At 40.0% G+C, this 11,622-nt stretch overlaps 1 protein-coding gene across 1 annotated transcript; it reads left to right on the top strand.

Annotated features, from left to right (window-relative positions):
- Positions 1–7,319: 7,319 nt before the first annotated feature.
- LOC121706458 (green-sensitive opsin-2-like) lies at positions 7,320–9,557 on the top strand. Its single transcript, XM_042088206.1, has 5 exons — positions 7,320–7,741; positions 7,839–8,007; positions 8,144–8,309; positions 8,546–8,785; positions 9,221–9,557. Exons 1-5 carry the CDS (start codon positions 7,381–7,383, stop codon positions 9,320–9,322), a joined length of 1,038 nt encoding a protein of 345 aa, XP_041944140.1. The 5' UTR covers positions 7,320–7,380; the 3' UTR covers positions 9,323–9,557.
- Positions 9,558–11,622: the final 2,065 nt, after the last annotated feature.

The raw sequence follows: 11,622 nt of genomic DNA, 5'->3' as shown, positions 1-11,622 counted from the left end.
GCCTCCCACCACCCAGCCTACTGATTGGGTGGACTAGGCCAAGTGTTTATGGTAGGGAGGTTAAATCACTGTGTGGCATAGTGATGGGGTGTGTATGGTGTGAGGCTCCTTTCCAGCAATTCCCGGCTCAGTAAACTTCCAAAAGGTGGCCGGTTCCAGGGTGACTGCCTGCCCCTGTCTATCTGGTGGCCAAGCCATATTTGTCTGATTTGTGTGTCTTTAAAAAGTCTGCTCCTGTGTCTTATAAATAATTGTATGTTTCAATGTACACATGTCTCTTTTCAAAGCATAAAAAACTGTTTGACCTATTAGGTCTGGTTAAGTGGGTGTTCCCTGGTTCCCAGTAACTCCTGGATGGCGTAGTGGACAACCAATTGTCCGCCATGCTACACTGGTATTGGGGGATGTCGAGCCATCTAACAAAACAGTTGTCTACTGTATTAGATAAGACATTGAAGAAAATATCATTACAATTTCAAACCATTCAATCATTAAATTAAACTAAATTATTAATAAGATGTAATTACACCCCACATTATGTTGATTGTATTGGTGTTCATAAAATAAATGTTGCTAATTTGTAACCATTCTGATATCTGAACACATAGTTCTTCTTTCCATGAAAATTGAAAATTGAGTATGCATACTAAACTTAGGGTCATATGTCTTTTTTCAAAGCATAAAAAACTGTGTGACCTATTAGGTCTGGTTAAGTGGGTGTTCCCTGGTTCCCAGTAACTCCTGGATGGCGTAGTGGACAACCGTTCGTTATTTATAAACGGGATCACCGGAGGGATTTCGAGTGCTTCGATCAAGAGTTGCATGACCTTCCCCTGCCTGCGCTATAATTTTCAACGACCCTCCAGCAGCATTTTCAAAACTGACATGACCCTCCCCGGCCAATTGTCGAGGTCTTCCGCCCACGCTCTTTACGCGCTATGAAAACACATCTACATATGCTACCGCCCAATAACCAACCTCTGCTTTCTGATCTTACACATCACACTTCACCAAGATGGTGGCCATTTCAGTAGATTTACTCACTAACATTGTTGTGGAAACACAATAAACATGGAAACTAAATGCACACTTCCTGCAACTGCATTAGCCTACTTGAAAAGTTACTCCTCTAGTAAGTATTCACATGAAATAAAACAATAAAGCATTGAGACCATTCAACAAAGCACACTGGGTAATAAATTCAACACATGAACTTGTTGCTATGGACTCGTGTCTAGGCTTCCTCAGTCATTGTAAAGCTGCCGAAGCTGAACATTATCCAAAACTCAATTTCTCAGACGAGCGTCAATTTGGGAGCTTACACTCCTTCCTTCTCAAATGACTTGAAAAGGCCGTTTGCACAATTTCACAAATAATCACAGGGACCGAAAAATACCTAACATGCCAACTTTTTCCGGGTTTATCATTTTAACGTTCCCCCGCTGTCTTGCCGTTTTAATATTTTCCCGTAGAATATCCCATATTACTGTAATACTCTCATAACATTAGTCCTGCATTCTGGCCTGTCTCTGTGTTGTCCTGTTGTTACCCTTGCCCTTCCAGTGAAACAGATGTATTCAAATCATCGTTTTGCTTGCTTGAATGCGAACTCAGTGTGATGTTAACCTAGGCCTATTTAAGTTAACGACGTGGTTGTCGTGAGAGCACAATTCATTAGCGCTTGCAGTGTTCGGCCGTAGGCTATGCCTACGTGCGCACCTGCCAGGCTACTCAGCTAGACAAAGAATTCCCCCTGTATATTCACTCCAAGTTGGCCTACCATAACTTACCAACTACACTGTAGACCATAAACTGGCTATTTATATGACCAAATGTATTTGTTCAACTTTATGAAGCAGAATTACGCACTGATATTTGGAACGTAACACATTTTTGTTAACAACATTTTGTTGGCAGGATAGAGAATGACAGCGATTAACAAATTGCACTTGTTGCTGGTTACCAATAAATACTATATATATTTTTTTGCAAACAACAAAAACAGAAAGGATGGAGACAGCAAAGCTAGAGATGGGCAGGAACGAGGTCAATTGGTAGAAATGCTTGTCAAAACGTTAGGAGCTGGATGTGTGGATGAATGAAGCACAAGTGTGCTTTATGTTAAGCATGCACACTGTTTAAAGTTAGGCTACACGGTAAACTACAAGTAAACCAAAGTTCAATTTAACTTTTTTAGGGCTGGATAAAGTTGACCAAATGGATATAGGCTGTTAGGCGTGAATAAAGTAGGCTACTTTGTTGCTCCAACCCTTCCAAAGTTAATGGAGACGAATGTTGACATTTTCCGTATTTTGCGTGAGAAACCCGGGAAATCTCCCTTATTTTCATTGTTCAATGTTGACAGAGCTATGGAACGAAAGAGAACGTTATATGGCGACAGAAATCAACAATCAAACAAGCCACTTTGACTTTTTGCTGTTTTCATTAATACAAAAGATGGGTGACCCTGCCTCCTAGACAAAAAAAGTTAGGTGACCCTCCCCTCAACAAAGAATAAAAAGACATGACCCTCCCCTATTTTCCTCCGGTGGCCCCGTTTATAAATAACGAACGGTCCCCAATTGTCCGCCATGCTACACTGGTATTGGGGGATGTCGAGCCATCTAACAAAACAGTTGTCTACTGTATTAGATAAGACATTGAAGAAAATATCATTACAATTTCAAACCATTCAATCATTAAATTAAACTAAATTATTAATAAGATGTAATTACACCCCACATTATGTTGATTGTATTGGTGTTCATAAAATGTTGCTAATTTGTAACCATTCTGATATCTGAACACATAGTTCTTCTTTCCATGGCAAGATGAAAATTGAGTATGCATACTAAACTTAGGGTCATATGAGGAAATTGTGTATGGTTTCAAGATAAGCATGGTGGTTCAGCTTACCTCCACTGTAATGACCATGTTCTCTCCCATCTCTCCACCCATTCAATGCTCATCATCACCAGTCTACTGATCATCGGTTTAATCAACTGATTAGTTTCTTTATTTAAACCCAACTGTTTTGCCATGTGTTGCGAAGTCTTGGTTTGTGTAGGTGGACTGTGCGTTTTTAGAAATATACCTTTTGCGAATTCTTCTGATCCTCAGTGGTGTTTGTTATCGCCATCGTAGCTTTTATTTGTATCCAGTTTGTTTTCATCTTCTGTGCAATTCAATCTAAATTGTCCTTCATTTCCGTCCAGTCCCTGACCGAATTACTTTGTGACACCCTCTAGCTCAACTAGCTGCGCTGCTACTCTCGTGGACACTATGCGCACAGAACGCTTGGCCCACTGGCTCAGGGTCCAGTGGAAACAAAATAGGCTATATTTTCGCCATTCATTCATTCCAACCGACTTAGTAGCCAACAGGTGCACGTTTTCATTACTATGTTTCTTCTTTAAGAATAAAACTACAGGAGAGAAAAATATAAAGATACTGTAGATTTTGTCATGCATGCCTCAGCGAATATGATCAGATTCGCCTGCAGTGGGCTAGGTATTCAGGTATGTTTAGGCTACAGGATTGTGATGGGGCTGAGAAAATCCATTTAGACTTAAAAAGAAGCATTTGCTACGTTTATGTTTTCTATGGATGTTTGGTTGTTTTTACACTGATTGAGTGAGTCTGAATCTCCCCAACAGCAAAAAAAAAAAGAAAAAAGAAAACGTCATGCGCATGTCCTTGTTGCTTAAAAATGTAGTACTTTTTGTATGACCTACATCATAATTTATAACCTCCGGTTCTTGGTTTAATCAAAATGGTTAAGGTTCCTAGTAAGCCTAATCTATAGTAATCTGTCAGCCCGACTGCGCCACTGACGATGCGCCTGAACAAGATCTGTCTGAACAAGACGTAGATGCCATGATTTGAAAGCCATACAATGAATGACAGCATTTCGAAGGGAGCGCTTGTGTAGCCTACATAGGCTAGGCTACGCCCCAGATAGCAAGAGGCTGGTAGACCACTGTTTGTCCGCTGGCGTTTAGCTCATCGGTTGTCTGGCGGGTTGCAGACAAATGGACCAATATTTTGCCACTATTGGTCTACAATCTTTTTAATTTGTTCAATTATACTCCATACAAAATGTTAATAACATTTATTTTTTCCCATAATATTCATGACAAGTTCAATTAAAAGAGGTGGTGGTCCAACGGCGGACCACAAGTGGCACGCCGCCGGCGGCATGTCACCAGCAGTCCGATATCTGCCAATCTCAATTATCTGGGGCATCTGAACAGTCTGTAGGCGTTTTCACGCGAAATCGTCAAGCCAGATGATACAATTACAGGATACAATTAAAACCTACTGTTCTAACTTCAAACTAGATGCCTAACTGTTAAGTTCCTTGCCTCCAAAACAAACGTACCTTTTTTTTTACCTGTAGCTTAATATGTTGCGTCTCGAATTTAACCTAATACCTCTCCAACATGAGTGTGTAAACAGTTTCAAAATACAACTCAAGAATTCAAGAATTCTAGACTATAAAAAAACATAAGTGACAGCATTTTGAGATAAGATACAGTTTAATTGTAGCAATGTTTACTCACAGGTGCTGGATAGCCTAGTCATCAATTGTGCATCTTATAGGCTAATTATAGGTTAGCTTACTGTCACTGGCGGAAATTAGAATAACAGAAACATGACATTTAGGTTAGGCTATATTCAAACATGCAACTGATAACAAGTAGGCTAAATCCCAGGTCAATTCCAATGTGGCTGATTCTCTTACAAATGGTCAACTCTGAGGGATCTCATTGTCATGGTCATTGTACAGTTTAAAATATCTTTAAAGATTAATTTGACATATTTAAAAATGCAAATTGATTATTTATGAAAGCGTTGTCAGTAACCTACTGGCTGTAGCATACACATCAATTAACAACAGATGAGCGACTTTTTCCAACTGCAAGTAAGTCTAACACAAAAACAATTTACATAAATGGCACCTGCTTTGCAATCAAATTTCATCGAACATCAAGCGAAATCTCGGTCTTCTCTGCTCCTTCTCCGCTTTTCTGCTTCCTGGCTTTGTGCTTTCCTCTCAGACGAATAATATAGCACGCTTGTGTTCTGAAGCATCAGCTTGAAAGGAGACAGAGCTTCCCACGGCCTCCCCTAGTGGTCAAATGATGCACGTGTTCTCACGTCACTGGTCATATTTTTTAGCCTGATCTTACTTCTTTCAAAGACTTGTTCTGTTCTTGCTTTCATTTACTATTCTTTGCTTTTATTTATGTAAGGCATTGAATTCACTTGCCTTGCCTTGACCATCATATCCCACAGAAAGGGGAGCCAACTGATGGCAATTATCAAGAAAACATATGAGATGTTTAAGCATTGTTGTTTTTGAATACTACAAATGTGATAGTTAAACTACATTTAATTTAAAGTCAATTTTAGTTAGACTTGTTGTTATCACCTTGATCACACAGATATATTGCAGAACAGTGGCGTCGTTAGACCTGGGCATTCGGGGCTATAGCCCCGGATCCTCTGGGGATAGCCCCGGATCTATGTGCCGTCAACAAAAACAACAACAAAAACTCTAATCGTGAATGAAATAAATAGCCCCGTAGAAGAGACGTTTGTGTTTTGTGTCCATTGTGTGCATTAACAGCAGTGCAAGAAAATCTGACGCGATCTGGGCAGGTTTAGAATCATTTGTTTCAAAATGTTGCAATTTCAATTCTCCTCTATGCTATTACGCATTGCTGTTTCGTGCTTCTACTAACTAGCCTTAGCGAAATAAGTGTACAGAAGGACACATGGATATTAGAAGTTTCTTTAGAGAAAAAAAATGTCAGAGCAGGGACAAGAAGTGGAAACTCACAGTGTGTCATCATCTCCCGCAACATTTCGATCAGCTCAGTTTCAATATATCGTGATTTACTATTGAATCACATGCGCAGTAAATATGGTAAACCTGACCTCGTTTTGAGGGGGCTTCCAAGCAATGCATGTTGGGCTTGATTTTGACAGAATGGAACTTTGTCTTTGGGCAAAAGTTTGTGATACACAACCCAAATGCATTGCTTTCAATGCACCCATAGCCCATTAATTGAAGGGGATGACGTCCAAATGTTTATCCCGAGACGAACGCTCAGACCTGTGCACTTGACAGAGGTGCATTACAATGTTTATTCTACAGGCTATTTTAATGTCATATTTTGGGTGTTGTATGTGGTGCACTTTGGCAGAAGAGACGTTCTCCTTACACGGTCTTTAAACATCAAAATATTCAGAATGCCGTGACGTGAGTCATTACAATTGGCCTTCCTTTTCATTCTCAAAGTAGGTTAAAATTGCATGTTCATCAGCCCGATTTTCAAAATCTCTCGGGGGAGAAACCCCGAACCCACAGACAAAAAGGACTCTAACTTCTGGGCTCCCTGAATGTTTTGAATAGCTAGCGACGCCCCTGTTGCAGAATATTGCATTATGAATAGCATCAATGCAATTACATATTTTAAATGTTACACTATTGTCAGTATTATATAGGGTATGTAGTGATATACAAATATTGATACATACAATGTTCTAAATCTATCCATCTATCTATCTATCTATCTATCTATCTATCTATCTATCTATCTAATGTGAATTATAATTGGTAAATTATTTAAAAACTCTGTCTGTATAGAAAATAATAATTTGAAAGACAAAAAAGAAAAAGAGAAATAGCTTTGGGGAAAAAATATTGTTTCAAGACTTGTCCTTTGCGGACATTGCAGTACAACTTTTCCAGAAAAAAAAACTGCACATAATATTGTGCATGGCTGGATGACAGTGTGACAGAAAGCATTCAGACATTGAGACATATTAACATTTTGAGAAGCCAAGTCTAAAGATCAGAGTGAAATGAAAAGGAGTATGGCATGCAGTTAAATCTGATTTTACAAACATAGCCACAGATCTTGTGGGGCTTCATAGAACATGCCATTCATTTGAGCATTCTCATTTGGGGTTAAAGGTATCTCAATTTCTCTAAATACAATGTTTCATAAAACAAGTTACTGTGGGACAAAAGCATGTAATTATGTATAAAGGAATTCATGATATACAAACATGTTGTTTTATGGTGTCTGAAATGATGCTCTAATAAGTGACCATAATTCTGACACTAGGGACATTCTGAATGAAACCCAAAGTATGTGTTAATGATAAGACTTTAATCTTTAAACATCCGGCGTAAAGGCCAATGGCTGATCTCCATTAATCTCGGTTTGGTCCCTTTGGGAAAGTATAAAAACGCTGTATTTGCCACATACAGAGACAGGAGGTGCAGACACCAACCAGTGAGCAACTTGCTTAGGCTTCAGCCAAAGTCAAGTGGTCACTTATCTTTAGAGCTACGCTTGTGAGAGGATGAACGGCACAGAGGGCAGCAACTTCTACATCCCTATGTCCAACAGGACTGGGCTGGTCAGGAGTCCCTTTCTGTACCAGCAGTACTACCTGGCTGACCCATGGCAGTTCAAGCTTCTTGCTTGCTACATGTTTTTGCTTATCTGTTCGGGAGGCCCCATCAACGGGATGACACTGTTGGTCACGGTGCTGCACAAAAAGCTTCGTCAGCCTCTCAACTTTATTCTGGTCAACTTGGCTGTTGCTGGCATGATCATGGTCTGCTTCGGATTCACCATCACCATCACCTCAGCCGTTAATGGCTACTTTATCCTTGGACCCATGGCTTGTGCTATTGAAGGTTTCATGGCTACTCTCGGAGGTAAGCATTTTTTTGCTTATAGAAGCTTGATGAGTGCTGAAACTTTGCACTGATATATTTTAAGATCACATACTAAGAGTGAACTGTCCACTTACAGGTCAGGTTGCCCTGTGGTCACTGGTGGTGCTGGCTGTTGAGAGATACATTGTCGTCTGCAAGCCCATGGGCAGCTTCAAGTTTGGTACCAACCATGCTGCAGCTGGAGTGGCATTCACATGGGTCATGGCTATGTCCTGTGCTGCACCACCCCTTGTTGGCTGGTCCAGGTATGTCAGCATAAAGGCAGAAACATCAGACATTTCAACGCCAGCGAGAAGGCTTACAGTATATAGATCATTCTTCATGTAGCCTTAGAATGCACAGTATGTTTAGGTTGAGACTGTATATTTTCAACTGATGTAGGTACATCCCTGAGGGACTGCAGTGCTCCTGTGGACCTGACTACTACACCCTGAGCCCCGAATACAACAACGAGTCCTATGTCATCTACATGTTTGTTTGCCACTTCTTTGTCCCTGTGATCATTATCTTCTTCACTTATGGATCGCTGGTGTGCACAGTGAAAGCGGTAAGTTACAACTTAATTGTATCAGGAGATCGTTAAAATAGTTAAAGCTAATGACAATACAGTATGTCTCTAAAGCCATTGTGAAACTTTAACATGACAATTTTTGAAAGATGTGTTACTTTTTATGACATAGAGATGAATGGCTCACTTTTATTTTACGCCATACATAGTGTATTGTGTATTGTGGCAATTCTGAGCAAAAAGTCCATGATTGTTTTTTTACCATCCACCAATAGGCTGCAGCTCAACAACAGGACTCAGCCTCCACCCAGAAGGCAGAGAAGGAAGTGACACGCATGTGCATCCTGATGGTTCTGGGTTTCCTGATTGCATGGACCCCCTATGCTACTGTTGCTGCCTGGATTTTCTTCAACAAGGGATCTGCTTTCAGCGCTCAGTTCATGGCTATTCCTGCCTTTTTCTCCAAGAGCTCATCAATCTACAACCCAGTCATCTATGTGCTGCTTAACAAACAGGTATGTCATGATTGTGTTGGGGGGGAGGGGGGATCAGCCGTGGCCTACTGGTTAGCGCCTCGGACCTGCTACCGGAGAGTTGCCGGCTCGAACCCCAACCAGTAGGCACGGCTGAAGTGCCCTTGAGCAAGGCACCTAACCCCTCACTGCCCCCCGAGCGCCGCCGTTGTTGCAGGCGGCTCACTGCACCGGGATTAGTGTGTGCTTCACCTCACTGTGAGTTCACTGTGTGCTGAGTGTGTTTTACTAATTCACGGATTGGGATAAATGCAGAGACCAAATTTCCCTCACGAGATCAAAAGAGTATATATACTTATACTTATACAATACACACTATTATAATTATTGACAATATAGCTCCCTGATGTAAGCTCCATCTTGATGTTAATATCATAAGGCCCCACATTAACTCTCTTTGGCTCTCTTTCTTTCTAGTTCCGTGGGTGCATGTTGCAGACAATCACTGGCAAGGCCCCAGAGGATGAGACGTCAGTGTCCACAAGCAAGACAGAAGTGTCCTCAGTGTCTCCTGCATAGAGACATTAGGATCCGTTTCCTATGGATAAAAAGGACTGACCACTAATTGTTGTGAATGGACAAGTTGTTTTGAAACTTTTTTGTGTCAAGGAGGTCTTCGGTGGCGACTGGAAGCAGCCATTGAGGTGCAATGTTTGGCCGAAGAAATCTACCTGAATAACAGAGTGACAAATTCCAGTGTAAGTGTGCTACCTACCATGACCATTACTCTTCCTGTACATCTTGTACAGGCATTCATCCACATGAAACTGAACTACTGAATTTGGTAAGGTCCAAGAGCCCATGAAGATATTCCACATTAGTATTTAAAATTGAAAAAAAAAAAAGATTTTTTGGATAATATTTAGAAGTTGTTTTTAAATTCCGATATTGTTCCCTCACAAATATACTTTTGACAGTCAGGCACCATTCAGGTATGCACAGCATTCACTTTCACTCACGCATATGCTTGTTTCTCTTTTGATGAATCCTGCTGTTTTATTTTTATGTCACTGGAGGACTAACATTGGCATAACTGTTGGCTTCATTGTGTATTTTAATTTCTGTAAATATTTTGTAAAGCATGAAAGAAAAAAACCAAAAAAATAAAGATACAGTATGCATCAAAAGCAAATGTCATCATTTTTCTATACAATTTTAACTTTTATATAGATACATTCCTGGTGAAGGTGTGTCAACAAATTCCTTAGCTTCCTCAGTTTATCCTCACATACTTCATCATTTCCAACCATTTTTGTGATCACAGACCAAACAGTCAGGAGTCCAGAGTTACTGCAAGAAAGATGTGTTTGTTTCAAACTACATAGTGCCATGTTCATGGCTTATGGCAGGGTCAACCTCTCTAGGAGCAAAGTAAACATCTGGCACAGGGTCCAGAGACAGGATCTATCAGCAACAGGAGGATTTAGAGATTGTGTGACAGCAAGCTCAGTGTAAGTGGCAAGATAAACGAGATCAAGTGTAATGTAAGCCTCTTTACGACACTCTGGCCTAATTGGATGTAGCCGCTTCTGTCCCTAAAGGTGAACTGTTGAATAAACGGCCCACACGTTCGCACAGGGAAAATAGTGTAACAGGCACACTTTGTTGTAATTTCTATTTTAAGGCCAATACCCACTGGCGGTGTCTGAGGCTCATCACGCCAAGTGACGCCAAAGTATAGAACTCCATTACTTTTTTAATGGAGCAAAGCTCACTGCCAGTGTCTGACGCACGTCGACACCAAAGTTTAGAAAATTTCTCTTGATCAAATTCTATCAAATTCTTGGTCAAATCTATAGACGCGAATGTTGAGCCAGCGGGTGTTGAACTTTAGACCTATTAAAAGAAAGAATGGTTCAAATGACAAAGTGGTACATTGTCAGTATAGCCCTACTCATTTATTCCTTATTTTATTTAAAATATATAAGTGCTAATTTAACTTTGAACACGTGACTGACTCACATTACAGTTGATATATAATAAACCTGCAGGTCACACATCTAGAGTTAGACAGTGAGTCTAACTGTTCAAAACCTTTTATACTCCTGCTGGTGATGGTAATTAGTTAAATTTAATCTAATCTAATCTAGAGAATTTCATGATGTGTCTCGAACCCATAGAAAGATATGTGAGTTAAACCAGTTTTTATGTAATCATTTGAAGCCATACTCTTGTTCAGAGAATGGTGAAGAGCATGCCATACGTTGTGTATAGTCCTACACATTGTGCTATGGTAAAGAAAGATTAATACATTTGGTGCTTATAGGGTTTGGGTCCCAAAAGTCAACCTTATAGGGTTAAATAGCTTTAGAATTAAGAAACACTGTGTAGTTAATGCAATTTAAAAAAGTATATTGAAATGTTGTTTCCCTATGGTGTTTGCTTTAAACAGTTATTTCACCCATGCATGATTCTGTCCAAGCATGGCCTGAACCACATTGTGCACATCTGATGCCTCTTGGTTTTCATTTTGCCGCCCAGGTTAGTTTAGAGCAGCCTTAGAAGTATGTCTAAGACGCAATTCAAGTCTTGCTGATGTGACAAGTAATGTAGTTTTAGCATGGAGCAAATTTCTCATGGATAAGGTAAGCATCTACCAGCAAAACAGAATATGAAAAGCTCATAGTCATAACCCCCAAGGTGCCATTACAAGACATTTTTTTGTGTACATCAAGAGAATAGTAAATTGTGTACTCATTTTATACTGAGCTTATTTTACTAAATTGTGCCCTCATTTAAATGTTTTGACCTTACATCTGGATTAGTCAGAAACCCAATGGGCTTTAATCATATTATGTTGTTATAAGTTAACAGAGAAT

The sequence above is a fragment of the Alosa sapidissima genome, chromosome 4 (assembly GCF_018492685.1).
Source record: "Alosa sapidissima isolate fAloSap1 chromosome 4, fAloSap1.pri, whole genome shotgun sequence".
In the NCBI taxonomy this organism is placed as follows: Eukaryota; Metazoa; Chordata; class Actinopteri; order Clupeiformes; family Clupeidae; genus Alosa; species Alosa sapidissima.
This window is presented reverse-complemented; position numbering and strand designations above follow the sequence as displayed.